Below are 15972 nucleotides of genomic sequence, written 5' to 3'. Positions count from 1 at the left end.
AAAACAAATTAGTTTATATGTAAAAAGTAACACACAATAACTGATTAACTATCTGTTTTAGATAATTTCAGACACTACTCAACTATCTCCTATTTATTACCAATGTTCGAATTTACAATGACAAAACTTGCTGTCAGATTTCAAGTTTTCTAAGCAGCCTATTTTATCTCATCATTTGCGACTCGCAGTTTCCCCAACCAACCAAATAAATGACACTACAAAAATAGCTTAGAATGCTATAACTGGTTGATGAAAAATGCAATATAGTTTTGTGCACAAATCTGCACTAAGTACTGTTTCTTTTTCAGTATTGCATGATAACAATGATAGTAACCTGCATTTATTATATCATTATGAAGTTTTGTGACTTTAATTATAAACTTTACAAAATAGCCAAAGTATGCCACGTGTGAAATCGAAGATACTCGATGACGTTTAAAGCAACGTCAGATAAATCATATCTCTGATACTAGGGGGCCGAAAATAATTTATTTAGGTTTGTAATTAAGATCAATGATTTAAAATTTATATATAAAATAAGTTACAGTTTACTTATGGAGTGGTGAGTAAATTTTCACTGGTTTTGAGAAAAATAAAGCAATTTTTTATCTTACTATGTATTTTTGTTCTTTTACAGGTAATTTTTAAGTTGACCTAAAGTATAGAGTAAATAGAGACAGAGTGAGATTTCGGTTAAGCTATCCATGAGTTTCAAGTCCCAGTCGATCGAAGTTTTATCTTATCGACGTTGTTGTTGTTGCTCTGTCGCGCTGAATCCGTAGAATGTGCGGATACTTTATACAAGTACTAGTAGTCATATACTCCACTTAAGCCTAACAAAAAGGTATTATAATTTGTGTACTTTGAAACCGCAACATCTTGATCATTAGAGAGACTCTAAAACAAACAGCTTTAAGCTTATTCTCCAAAACTACAGTAAGTGAAAGTAACTACAATTTTACCATTTTGGGTGAAAAGATGCCACCCGTTTTTTAGCCGTGTATATTTGTCTCAATTATATGTATATATAAAATGATTTATGTGATTAAGTTGCAGTGAATTTGAAGAAGGAATCTTAAACCAAAGCAGTTGAAAAAATATTCTGTTACAGTTATGTATATCGGATATGTTAAAATAGAGTGGGGAAGAAAAAAAATACTGAAAATTTGGAAGGATTACACACGGTTTATTAAATTTGCGTAAATAAATTATATCGGAACCGCTCTATAATACAAGTTTCAATTATGTTACTGAACGTAGGTACTTAAAATTTAAATATAATACCAACATTTGTTAATTGAAAAGAACTAGTTAGTTTCATTATTTTATTAAAATAAAAGCCTTTGTTTTATAATATACTTTCACCTCTTTCAAAATCTGTATGAATTTTGAGTTATCTTTTTTTTTTGGAAAAGTATTATTTGTTAAAATATATTTATTCAGTAAAATGTATGTTAGTCACTAGTAGATTGGCTTATCTTATAAGAGTTTTACTTGCTGTGTAGAGTTAGCAGTACTTCATGTTTTGTTTTTAATATTTAAAATCAAAAAGAAAGTTTTAATCTATATACATTACTCTCTCAATTGTTTTGACTTGGAGGCTTGTTGCTACAATATGCATACCACAGCTATGCTACTGTATTTCCATTGCAATTTTTGGAATACAATAAAAATATTATTTTATTTACAGCATTCAGTGGTTTTTCTTGTTGCCAATATTTTATTTTAGAAAAAATTGAAATTACATAAATGTTACAGGATTAAAAATACATTAAGCCATGAAAGTATAATTTTTCTAAGTATTTGTAATTATGACTGAAAATATTAACAATATGAATACTTAAGTAATGAAACAATCCATTCTAATCATTATAAGTAAGAAAATTTTATTTAATTAGCTGTATTGATTACCAGATTGATTTGTACTTTTTCTATGCACAACTTGTTTGATCAAAAGTTAGTATTAGCTTACAAGAACACCAGGAAACTATTTAATTGGCTATGCTCAGATTTATTTTCAGTTTTGCTCAAAGTAGTTTGTTTGCTATGACTAGAAGTCAGTACATACTACATTCAAGCAAACAAGTCTAACATTAGGGGAAAAATAAAAGCAGCAGTGTTCAATACTTTTGCTATTTAAGGTTTTGGAAAAATTAGATATTTTAATAATATTAGTAAAGAGCATTACATTAATATGTCTGCTAATTAAAATAAACATGATGTAAGTTCTATAAATCTGGTATCTATTCATAGAACAGTTTGTTGTCTAGCATATGTTCTAGACCAAGCAATGATTCTCAAATGTTTCAGGCTCACTGCCCATATTTTGCTTGAAAACTTCTTAAAGTAATGTACCATCCATGCCTAATTTAAAAAAAAAACAATATAGTTGCAAAAAATTATTTTTTTAACACTTGTTAATAGGATAGATAGTGTTGTTTAACTGATTGAGGTGAAGAATATGTGGTACATTTTTCCCAGTTTTAATGATATGTCAGATTCAACTCTGTCTTGATTTTTTTGTATTTTTATCAGAGTTAAGAGTTCAATTTCATGCAAGCAGTAGTTGTAAACAACATACAAAATCATATTTTTAACTATAAACATGCACTAGACAAACTTGCTGTGTGGTTAATGTGAGCAAAGTAATTTATTACTATTTGTATAATTTCTATTAGTATGATTTAACTACCAGCATCATAGTTGTTTTTAATATAGTCATATTCACTGTTAAGGACCAATGATTGGCTTACAGGAATGTTTGATTTTTGAAATTTAAAGCTTATTTTGTTGAGTGTTAAAGTTCATCCATATACTTTTAATTACTTCTTCAGCATTTTATGTACACTTTTTGAATATATTCTTTATTCAGGTTTTATTTAAAGTGTTTTAATAGATACAAGAGGTGTTTTTTTCTCCCTCTTCATCAGATTTTAAAGCGATATGAGTAGTGGTGTGACTATGAGGAATTCTAAAGCAAGGAGTTTTCTGTATGGTCTTGTGATATGTGCCATGTGTTTGACTGTATACCTTCTTAGCAGAACTCATTCACAACTGAAAGTTGTAGAGAGATCACAAGATAAATGTGTTCAGCAACGAGATTCATTATCAGCACAATTACAAGGTTAGTAATGAAGGGCTATACAAGTAATTTCTCATTATTAGAACTTTGGAAATAATGTTTGTAGAAATTGTGATTTTTGGTTAAAAGGATAAAGATTTTCTTGGTGCTAATTGTGGTGGTTTTTTTGTGATTTATATAGCAGATAATTGAACAGCATTTAAAAAATGAAAACTCTTATAGTTAGATTCAGTGAATGTTTGAGTGTTAATAAATATATAAATTTACATAAAAAGTCTAAAGTCTTCCATATACAATTCTTAACTTTGGGAAAAGGTTAAGGATGTATAATTTCTTTGTAAAATGTTACTAAATATAGAATTTATAATTTTGGATTAAATTTCCTCACCTTTGTTATTGTATTTCAACTGTATTGAGTTAAATGAAGTTGGAGCTTACATCAGATTGAGTTTTTAAAAAATGTCACTACTTGTATAACCTAATGAAGCATCATTGATTCAAAGGTTCAGATTTGTCACTGTAACATTTATGCAATTACTTAAAGAAATGTGTGTGTGTTATAATTTTTGTTCTTTTTTACACTATTGTTTCATTAATGTGTAATAAGTTTAACATTTTATTTTTTGATGTTATAAAGATGGTGGGTTGAACTAAGCACCACATAATTACCATTTATATGTAAAAATAAAAATAAAATCAAATGTTTTTCTGAATCTTGGAACCAAACTGTAAATAATGTCACGACTACACTTGTGTCTCAACGTCACATGTAGATAAATAAACCATAATAGAATATTTACACAAATAATTTTTGTTTCTTAGTATGCTATCATTATTCAATAAACATTGAAGTTTTAATTGAATTTTTTTTATTTATACCAGTTTATTCATATATAATACAAGAAATAAAACTGTATCTCAGAACGGCTGGTATGGTTATTGATAAACAAAGAACAACGTTTTGACCTTCCTAGATACGTTTTTGTTTGAAGCGGATTTCTCGTCATAAAGAAATACAGGAAATAACTGACTAAGTTTTTCTCTGCTTTTTTTTTTTAATATCTTTATCATAATTTATTAATGTTAAGGTTTAAATTTTCTAAAATGCACTTAGTTTGGAACATTGACTTAACTCACTGCACAAGTCCTTTTGCCATAAAATACACGTTTCTGAGTATTCAGAATAATGTTTTTGCAACCAGTGAAGAAAATTTATTGTCAGCAAATCAACTGAAAAATATCATTGCTAGATAAATAAGAATGTATCCTGTAAATATTTATTACCTTATGTGGTTCTTGAAAGCCAAGTAATGATACTCATCTTATATGATTAAAGAACAGATAATGTTGCTTATTTTAAATATACTTAAATAAAAGAAATGTTTTGAGTTTTCTCAAGTCAGTATTACTAGCAGAATGATTGGAGATGTGCGACCTGCTTATTACACACATGCAAAGTGTAAGCATTACAGTGAGAGTGTTTTATATGTGTGTGTTATATACATTTTGTCCTTTTATGGATTCATGTATCAGTAAATTCACACATACAGTAAACAAAATGTAAAAAATAATCCTCAAGATGTAACTATTTAGTTAAAATAATTTACTAGGATGTGTTCAGTAAAAATTCTTTATAAATACCAAATGATTTTTGTGTAATTTTTATTTAATGTGTTTACACTAACATTAGTTGTCAGTTTTTTGTTTTGTTTTTATTACAGGTAAACATGTTTTCTTTAAACTCCACGAGTAATCTTAAAACATCACAGTTTGTTAGTGAACGTGGCATTGACTTAAAGCTTGCCGTACATTTAGTAGAGCTCATAGAAATTTTTTTAATAGAACTTCCATTAGTAGCTATCATCTCTGAAGTATGCCCTTGCTTTTTTAGTTGATATAACACCAAAGACATATCATAAAAATGTGTTTGAGTTTTAATCATTTTTAAAGCTTACTGTATATTTACTGAAACTTGTAAAACATATCTTTACAAACCCTTTGTTAATGAATAGTATTCTTATGTCCTCTCAGGTTCAAGATGGAATCCTTTCTTTATGTATATTGGTATTTTTTACCAGGTTTGTGGATAACCAAGTATGATTCTGCCATTGCCTATCTCCACATTTCAGTATCAGAGTCATCCTGCTGATATCTAAGTTTTGTGCACAAGGGTCAGGTTTTGCAGTTTAGGACTCTGCCCTTTGGACTAGCATCTGCAGCATATTTCTTCTTCAGTGTGGTAAGAACATTTTCTCATCATCTTCGTGCTTTGGGTCTGTGCACTCGCCATTATATGGACAATTGGCTACTTATGGCACCATTTCATCTGTTGACAGATCAACACACCCAGATTTTTCCAACAGAAGCCACAAAGGCTGCTTTTCTTATTGAGGCCAGGAAGTCTGTTCTTTTAACAATTAAATATATTGTCTATCTGAGTGTCTTTCATAATATGTTTTAAGCTGAGTGTAGCCGACTTTCATCTGGCTCCAGGCCATGAAACAGGTTGTCAAATTCTTACTTGTATCTCTTTCTATTGTGCAGACGGTTCTATCTCTTTTGGGGATTTGGGCATACATCAAATCTGATTCCTTTGGTATAAACTCACATGCAATCCCTTAAGTGGTTGCTGTGCGACCAATGGATCATGAACTGCAATCCACAGTTCTCGTAATCAGGAACAGCATTTTAGATCTTGAGTAGTGGTTGGATCATAACAATACTGCTATCAGTATTCCTATATACTACCCCCTTGTTCTATGATACACCTCTTCACAGCTGCTTCATTTCAGGGATGGAGTGTATATTTGAATGTTCAGGAATTCTTGGGTTTGTGGACAGATGATGAATCATTCTTTCATATCAGTATTCTCGAACTTCCTGCTGTCCAGTAGGATGTTGTTAAAGAGCCAGATTTGTGAAAGGAGAATGTAATCTTGAATTATTGAGACAATTCCATCATGGTCTCTTATACTTCCTGTCAAGAGGACACACATTCTTGGGAGCTTTGTTTTAGAACTTTGGATGTTCTTTACTGGGCTCCCTTCCTACTGGGCTTGCCATGTTTCTTGGATGATGATTTTAACAGTAGATCACCTGTCAGTTATAACTGGTAGCTTCAGTTTGTTAGTCCAACTGTGGTTTCCTCTTCTAGAGTATTTTTAAGAGTGTCCATCTCTGATGCTTTCTTTTTGGTCATCTCTGTTGAAGCACCCTCATTTGGCAGTCCACATCCCAACATTCCCAAACACAGATTTCATGTTTGAGAGTTATGCAGTCCTTCATCCAATATTGGGATTTAATAGCTGAAGTTGCCTTCATTTGTCTCAATCTATTCATTGACCCACAATGACCGTTTATTAGCAGAAATGATACCTTTCTCACCAGTGGTGTTTTGCAAAGAAATTGAATTCCTCTTCACCTAAAAGTGTCCACCATTTACTGTTCTATGATCTGGCTTTTTTTTTATATACTGTCGGTTCATATAAGACAGCTTTATTTATTACTTTTTGTTTTTCTAAACATCAGAAGGTTTTTGGATTCCCTGTGCTATCCATCGTTCTCAAATCTTGTACAGTTCTTCATCCCAAATGGCTGTTTCAATTACCCAGCTGCAATATTAAGGTAGTTTTACATGTTTTGTCTCAACATATTGAGCCATTAGCCTCATGTACCATGTATCACATTTTCCTCAAAGTGTATTTTCTATTACTGTTAGCATGTGAGTATTTGTAGAACAGAGTTTTTTGCCCTACATGCACTCAGAATTCTTTATTACTACACTTATGTACTGCCATACCTTGATAAATCCTTTCATCTTAAGACTCTGACAGCCAGGAAAGGGAATAAACCCTTTTCATGAATTCATTCACTAGCTGTTTCTCACATTTATAACCAATCTGATCCAGATCGTTTATTATATCCTGTCAGATATCTTGGGTATTATGCGACTCAAGCTGACTTCTTTCATGGGCTTAAAAGTTGACACTTTCCTCATTGGGATCCTTCAGTTTCCTGATACTTATTCCCAATTACTTTAACAAGGTGGCTTCAAAAATTGATCCATGTGCCTGTAGTGGACTTTCTTTACACATGAAGAAACTTCACTTCTGAAAATCTCATATTAGATTCATCATATTTCTAGGTCTTCAGCTTCTAGATTAAATTGCCCACTGGAGGGCACTTTGTGGGCCAGTATGTGGATTTCTCCAGATACTTTTCTCTGACATTATTTAACATAATCTATCAGTTTTTTTTTATGATTTTCAACTGTTTGATTACATTCACAAGATTATAAGAAGGGTGGGTGCTTTTTGCTTCTTCTCTTCTTGTGTCTTTCCTTTCCATAGTTTATTACCTACTCTTTCTCTCACTGGATCCCACCCTGTAGCAAATGTTGCTCAGACAGATGTGCCTTTATCAGTTTAATTCCACACTAGCAAACATACTTAACTATACTTGCTACTGGTTGCAACAGCATCCATATATATGAGGTGTTTTATAAGACAATTTAGGAGCTCACTGGATGGTATCACCAATTTTTGCTGGACTGCCATTTGTAAGCATTCATGAGTAAAGCGAAAGGAGATCTTGAGCATCCATGCCAGTCATCTGATCAAATAGGTTGGGATCAGTTTGCTTTTAAAATTTTAGGGAATTTGGCTCACTCATTACACTGTTTCTCAGGACTACCCCAATGTGCATTAGCCTCCCCTTTCCAGATCCTGCAAGTGGAACAAGAGAGTACTTATCACACCCAGTTTTCAGTTACTGGGAGTGACAGAGGCTTTCATTTCAGAGTGTTTTAGTGAGTTTTCTCCACTATTGCAAAAGATGGTGAAGTTGGAGGCTTTGGATGTTATTTTGTAGACGTCTGGTAGCAATGGCACCAGCCGACGCAGGAACCTATTAGTAATAATAGTTCAAGTTTGATGTGAAGTTATCTGGTTGGGGGGTGCTTTTTTGTCAGTGTCAGTTTAGGATATTGTTCATGATGGCAGGGAGCCCACTATCTCCTAAATTCTGAATGCAAATGAGTTTCATCCCTGGCTTCTTGGTTGAGCACAGTGTTCCACATCTTCTCTGTAATTTCAAGGGCAAGTGAAATTCTCTTTGTCCACATGGTTTGGGAGTTAAGATGAATTTTCGTAATTCCAGACTGGATAAGTTCTGCTCCTTTGGTCAAGTAAGACATACACAATCCTGTCATTCTGAGCCTAGGGCATTGTATTTCAGACTTCTTCAGGATAAGAAGAAATTTGTCCACTTTCAGTGATTCCAGTGGTTTTGAATTCTTTATTCCTTGGCTACAAGTTGGGATTCAGTCTCATGTGTATCTGTATCTAACATTGTGATGAACTTCCCTAGCCACCAATGTGGAATATAGGAACAAAGACTCTTTATTTCCAGTCCTGGGGTAGTCGTGGTGAATTCATATATGATGTGTTCATGTAGTGTGTGTCACTATATAAAATTTATAGGTTGTGGTAACTTGGAGCTAAAAGTATCATCATAGGTATTTTCTGCTAGTTTTAATTGATCAATCTGATATCCCAATAAATGAAAAACGTATATATCTGAATGAAGTAATTTTCTTTTTCTCATTAACAAGACAACTTCCAGAACTTTTTTAAATATATTTTCTACTTGTAGAATTCTTAATATGTACCTCTAAATATTAAATTGGGAATACTAGTATTATGACTTCTTTTTTACTTTGTTTTTGAAGGGTATGAAAAGTTAAACTTATTTTTAAATGTTTTTATTTATATAGTGAAAAAGACATAAAAATGAAAGATATTGATTCAAATTCATAATGTGTGTACATAAGACAGAAAAGTGAATATGTTATTGGGTTTATTTATTTAAAGATTAAAAGAGAAAGTTGCTGTTTCATAGATCATTGAAATATAAGACACTGATATAACAAAGCTCCATATTTTGTTTTTGATATAATTTATTATCTCATTTAAAAATGCTTTTTTATTGTTTGTATGCACCAGTTAAACAGTAAACACTGATTTTTGACAAATGTTTCTAGAATTTAGATATTTTATAAAAACGTAACGGATTTGATGTGTACCACACATACAGTTCACTGTGAAATTTGTTAAAACTGTTTTCAAGAACATGAAGGTGTGTATCTGTCCTCATATGTTTTCATGATTGTAATTGAGTGAGATATTTATCATCATGCATCATTTAGTTTCACTTTTAGTTTGGAAAGTTTTACAGAAAAAAATATGAACTTTCAAGGTGTATGTGATTTTGAATTTATCATGTACACTACGTTTCAGGAATACAGTATTTTGTTTTGCAGCTCATGCCAGGTGTTCTATGTACCAGAGAACCATACAGCAGTCTCAAACTATTTTAAGTAACAAGCATGTCATAAGTCTGTTGAGATTGCATTGAATGTTTTTTTTTCTCTCTCTATTCAGGTACATGAATTTGAAAGTTAATTCACATGTAAAGAAAATTTAAAAATTGTTATGAAACTTGACTATTTGAGAGTTAAGTTACCGTGTGTAAGGTAAAAACAAAAATAGCATATATTGATTTTTAATAAAGCATGTTATTTTCAAAATTCATCTTAAAAACTAGGGTGTAAAAATTAACCTAATTTTCTAAATAAAATCTAAAATGCATAATGATTTAGCATAATATTAATTTTTACTAGTGTATCTGTGTATGCTCTCATCATGTTTTTTATACGTTTATTTTTAATTGTGCATTATAGAATTTCAGGTGCAGCAAATCTATGGTTATATAATGCAATAATCAATCAAGCAATAATCTGTGTAGAATTTTATAAAGTGTAATTGAGCTAAGTGTAGCCCATTGGCTAGCATGTCAGAATGTACATCTGAGCTTTCATGGTTTGTACCACATTACCACAAAAAAAACAAAATAAATTGATCTCTACACTTTGGGTGCATGATAAGAGAAATAATCAAATGAAACTATTTGTTCAGTGTACAAATTGACAGTAGATGGTGTTCAATAACTGTTTTCCCTCTAGTCTGTCACTTCAAAATTAAAGAAATTTAGTGCAAATAGGATTAAGTGAAACTAAGCATACAATACACATGCTTTTAATATATAATATGTAATTAAAATCACACATTAGATGCTATTAATATTATTATTTCAGTGCCAACTTACCCAGTACAGATTTCCAGTAAATATAGTACAATATCATTGTTCTCTTTCTTCTAACTGGAAGCATTTGTTGAATCACCAAATGATGAAATGTGTTATAAAAAATTAAAAAACTCGTTGAAATTCATATTTTAATGTACAGTACAGATGAGTTGTTGAATTTTATCAGATTTATATTTATTTGAAATTTAGAAGCGTAAGTTTTGTATTGCTATCATGTTTCCAAGTCTTATGTTCACCTGACTTTTCTGAGGCATATTTGTGTTTCACTGTGTTTATTTTTCTCTTGTTATGATAAATGGCTTTAATGCTGCTAATCTTGTATGTGTGTGACAATGAGCTGCAACCTGAGTGGCATGTCATGATATCTTTAGCCAGTAATTTTGAACAGCTGTAAGGACACTTTGTTTGTATGACCTTATACCTAACTTTAAAACATGATGTATAAAAAGATACATATCAGTCAAATATATGTAACTAAAAGGTGGTAAGTCAAATAATTAATGATTTCAAGAATTAAACTGAGATTAAAAATAAGTTAATGTATTTATAATTTAGCCCCTAATGATCCTTCATTAAAGTTTACTTGCTATGTACCTCAGAGTTTTATGCTTGATGGTGATAGACTCTTAAATGTCGGTTTTATTCCTACTAATATATAACCAAGTTTCAATGAAGACTTGACCACCCTTGTGCAAGATATTTATGTGTAATTGAAATTTGTATTGAGTGCTTTTACAGATTTCTCCTTAATGCAGATACCTGCAAAATGTTGTTATTTATAGAGATAATTGTTTTGAGAGGTATACTGTTAATGATCATTCTCTAAATAAATTTATAAATTATTAATATTTTTCAGTCTAAATACTAAGGTCTTGAATTTTACCATGCATGTTACCATATGTTCTTCAATAATTTTTGTCCCCCTTTGGTACAACGGTAAGCCTACAGATTTACAATGCTAAAATCAGGGGTTTGATTACCATTGGTGGACTCAGCAGATAGTCTCATGTGATTTTGCTATAAGAAAAACACACACTCAGTAATTTTTATGCTTTTGTAAGTAATTTTTTAATTTCACTGTAGTACATTCCTTTCTTATATGAAATTGTGAATAATGATGTTTTATAGCAAATAGTTTAATTTCATTTTCAAGACTATTTCAGTCAGAAAATAGAAATTGGTATGATATACATATACATAGAAGATTTACCTTATTTATTCTATCTGTTTCTCTCCCCTTGGTGTGGATTCTTGTACGTGGTGAGGGGACCTCCTAGGGAAGGTTCCTTTCTTTCAGGTTACCTCCTCTGGGACCTAAACATCCACCCACGTGTTTGCCGTGCTTGGCGACCCTTGAAGGGGAAGAGAGGATCCTGGTGGTTGAGGGGTTCAACCCTAATACATCAATTTGGCCTTGAATTCCTGTAGACGGGCGGCCTTTGAGTGGTCCCCTTTGGGTCAATCGGCTGGTCCACTTGGGCTAGAGTCAACCAAGTACCAGTGTTGGAAGTTCTCAACGGGTGTTGTGGGCATTTTATCTGATGCTGATGTTTGGGTATAGTGCTTATGAAACCCTGGCGTTGCTGCAGTGTCCTTGCTTATCATTGTAGTGTGTCCCTTCGTAGGGCTCCATGGTGGGTGGAGTCAGTGGGCACCGAAAGTTTCTTTTTCTTATGGATCCTCTTAATAAAGATATAAATAAAATAGTGAAAAAACAGTCAAGAGGTAAATGACCACGTCTTGAAGACTCTGATCAGCAATCTTCAACATCTGTACCACCGGTTGTACATCATTTTCTGATTCTACATTCTCTTTCAGAGAAACTTTTAGGGCAAATGTCCCCCTTTTTTATTCAGAAGGGACTGGAGGGACATGCTGGCTCTCCAAAGTCAATAAAGAAGCTTCGATCTGGAGACATATTGGTTGAAACATCCACATTCCAACACAGAGAACTCCTCTTGAATTCAAAAGCAATTGGGGATATACCTATTGAGGTTACACCTCATGCTACTTTTAATTCATCATGAGGAGTTATTGTTGAGAGGGATTTGAAGGACATCCCTGAGTCAGAGATTCTTGCTGGTTTCTCCACTCAAAGAGATTCTGCAGTGAGGCATTTCTCCACTTGCAAAGATGGAGTTACACTGCCGACAAATATCCTCGTTTAGACATTTACATCACCACGTGCACCTGCCACCATCAAGGCAGGTTATCTTAATTGCAGGGTATGACTGAACATTTCAAACCCTCTCTAATGTTTCCAGTGTCAGAGGTTTGGTCACTCAAAGATGTCATATTGTGGTTCCCTGACATGTGCTCGTTGTGGTGGCAGGGACAACGATGCTTATGAGTGTAAAACAGACCCACATTGTATCAATTGCAATGGTTTTCACCCTTCCTACTTTTGTTCTTGCCCTAAATAGTTGGAGGAAAGAGAGGTGCAGCATTTGAAAATGACTCGTAACATTACTTATCCTGAGGCTCGAAAATTGCTGTCCACCACTTCATCTCGGACATATGCTGCTGCACTTCATTTTACAACTACAGTAAGAGTGCAGACAGATCTCTCTGTGCCTCCAAGAGAATCGTTCTCAAAACAAATGAAAAGCCTTTTGACCTCCATGGTTAAGAAAGTTGATGAATCAACTTCTACACCCATCTCTGTTCCTCCCACACATTCCAACAAACCCCAAGATCCATATCCTTTGGTTCCAGATACAGGCATTTGTTTGGATACATCGTTTTCTCTCACCCCAAGATGCAAAACAGTCATTCGTTTACATCCTCAGTCACTGGAATCCCTTTCCAACAACAAAGACCTGCCCAATCGACCCAGGGCTGGATTCATGGAGGTCAATAGACCTCCCTCGAATAAGGATAGTAAAGAAAAAAGACGTGGTCATAAATAGTAGGGTTCTACAGCCAATTCGCCAACACGTCATTAAAAATGGCCACCTTGATACAATGGAACTGTCGAGGTTTACGATCTAATCTGGATGACATCAAAACACTGATTGCTTCCTACCATCCTGTATGTCTTTCCTTAGAGGAAACATTTCTGAAACCTGCCAATACAGTCACCTTTCGGCAATTTTCTCTGTAAAAAAATTTCAAGCTGTGTGGTGGAGGGGTGGCACTGTAGGTTGATCAGCATGTGCCCACCCTGTCTTTGTCACTCAACACACCCTTGGAGGCCGTAGCCATCCGTGTTTCCTTGGGTCATACCATTACTGTTTGTTCTCTCTACCTGTCACCTGGAGAGACATTTGATCAATCAGACCTTGATGCTATCATTGAACAGTTGCTGTCTCCTCTTCTAATTCTGGGGGACTTTAATGGACATCATCCCCTCTGGGGAAGTGCTGTTATTGATAGGAGGGGTCGATCTGTAGAGCATATGCTCTCTGATCACAACCTTTCTCTTTTCAGTACTGGTTCTTCCACTTATTTTGATGCACCTAGTCAGTCCTATACTGCTATTGATCTCTCAGTTTGCTCCCCTTCATTATTTTCCCATTTTTCATGGATGGTTGACAATAATCCATGAGGCAGTGATCATTTTCCTATAACTTTGAGAGATACTGGCCATGGTCGATGCCACCCAACCCACATGCCCCGGTGGAAGCTGGATCAAGCAGATGGTCCACTTTCACTGCTCTTGCAGAACTTGATCCTGCATTGTCTCTCAGTTATCAATAGACGACTGTGTGGCAGCAGTAACTGTGTGTATTGTACAAGCAGCTGCTCAGTGTATTCCTAAATCCTCGACACATTTTCTACTATATCCTCATCCGTGGTGGAATCCTGCCTGCCACATGGCATGGAAGGCTTAAAAACAGGCTCCTTTTGGACTTCATATCGAGACGCAGTTGGATGAATTAGGTCTGTCTTTGGATAACATTGCTGTATCCACTGGTCAGCCCCTCTCACCATGGCTTCTTATGGTCCCCAAATGTGGCCTATTTTTAAGTCATCTAAGAAAATCAGACACTCCTGATTGGAAATACTGTCTGTTATTTGCTGAACATCTTTCAAACCATCTTTCTACTCCTATTTATACAGATGGTTCAAAATCAGGTGACTGTGTGGGCTCAACCATGGTCTGATGTGGTTCAGTGGTTGTGTACAGAATCCCCTCTATAGCTTCTGTGTTCACTGCTGAATTGTACACCTTTTCTCTTGCCCTGGATCACAAAGAAACTAAACAGTACTTAAACTGTACTATTTATAGTGACTTGCTTCATTCTCTACTGGCCCTGGAATTGCTTCACGTTAGTTCACACCCTGTTCGCGCTGATATTCAAAACCAACTGGCCTGATTATCTTTGGTATTCATGGGAACTAGCTCACCGACGCCGCAGCAAAATCTATTTGCTGTAACACCATCACCACTGTGCCTGTTCCATACATGGACTATGGTCCTGTATTCAAGACTCAGCTTTTCCAAATAAAACTCTATATTGAACTTTTGCCATCTTGCTTCTGTAAGGATCGGAAGGAGGAAGTGTTTCTAATTAGACTATGCATTGGTCACAGGTTTTTAACTCATCGTTTTCTTTTATCTGAAACTGTTGCACCAGTGTGTCGTTTATGTAACACTCAAAACACAATAAGCCACATTTTACTTTCTTGCCATCGTTACAACTCTCAATGACAGTACTATTTTAAACGTGTTCTGTCCTAAGATTTGTCCATAACATTATACAATGTTATTGGTGACGGTGACACTGTTCACCTAGATAAAGTTTTTAGTTTTTTTAAAGACCATTAATCTTTTTAATGTCATTTAAGTGTTTTATATTTATTCATTAAACCTTTTTTATTGTGGTTCCCTTTTAAGAATCACAATCTCCCTAGTTTGATTTGAAATTAGAAAATGGTCGTAACATTAAATAACTCGACACCAGGACTGGAAAGGCCAACTTCAGGTGACTAACGCTGCTATTTGAACTACCCTTTAATCATCCTGGCGAGTTATTACAATTTTGCTGCATGTCTTTTAAAACTTTTTTATTACTTTACTTTATGTTAATTGCTGTAATGATGCATAATCCTGAACCAGAACTGGAAAGGCCAACTTCAGGTGACTGATGGTGGTTCTTGTACTTACCTGTTAGTCTTCCTGGTGGGTTATGATAATTACCATTATGCTACAGAAAGTCCTTTACAACTTCTCTTGCTGTGGTTTCTCTCTTAACATTGTAGAATAGATGTCAACATTGCTTTTATGCTATTTATGTTTTTAAATGCTGTTTTGTTTTACCTTCATCTCCTTTTATGAATTTTACTACATTTACTTTAGTTTTATCTTTTTACTGGACATTTGATGCAGGTAGCCTAGCTGCTTTGTGCCATAAAATATTAAATCAACCAACCAACCATCTGTTTCTATGTTATTGTTACTTTTAAAGATCTTGCAGAATAATAAAGCATGCATTGAACTTGTAAATTTCCATTAGTGAGGACCAAAGTTAACCTTTTATTGCTTCCCTGATATCTTAGTTAAATCATATATTGTTCTTTTTAGTCTTTACTGACATTTATTTTATATTTACATTAATCCACTTCAGGAAGATCTATCAAAATAGAAAGTTAAAAATGTATGCAATATTTTAATTTTCAATTTGTCACTTTTGTGATACTTGTGTACTAGAAATTAGTATTTGCTATGTAATTGTATACATCAGTTAGCCTGGTGGTTGGTTATTGCACTGTACTTGCAATAT

General features: G+C 33.8%; 1 protein-coding gene across 5 annotated transcripts in view; it reads left to right on the top strand.

Annotated features, from left to right (window-relative positions):
- The first annotated feature begins 432 nt into the window (after nucleotides 1–432).
- The window catches only part of LOC143229711 (uncharacterized), a 58466-nt gene continuing 42926 nt past the window's right edge, over nucleotides 433–15972 (top strand). For 2 of the 5 annotated variants that reach the window (XM_076462423.1, XM_076462428.1), the window contains exons 1-2: nucleotides 718–936; nucleotides 2931–3124. In XM_076462423.1, coding sequence (XP_076318538.1) covers nucleotides 2944–3124 — 181 coding nt within the window. In that variant the 5' untranslated portion in view covers nucleotides 718–936; nucleotides 2931–2943. Of the gene's footprint in view, nucleotides 563–715; nucleotides 937–2930; nucleotides 3125–15972 lie in introns of those variants that run through there. The other 3 variants (XM_076462427.1, XM_076462424.1, XM_076462426.1) reach the window with 3 other exon arrangements.

The sequence above is a fragment of the Tachypleus tridentatus genome, chromosome 10 (assembly GCF_004210375.1).
Source record: "Tachypleus tridentatus isolate NWPU-2018 chromosome 10, ASM421037v1, whole genome shotgun sequence".
Lineage (NCBI taxonomy): Eukaryota > Metazoa > Arthropoda > Merostomata > Xiphosura > Limulidae > Tachypleus > Tachypleus tridentatus.
The sequence above is the reverse complement of the archived record's forward strand: the minus strand, read 5'-3'. Positions and strand labels throughout refer to the sequence as shown.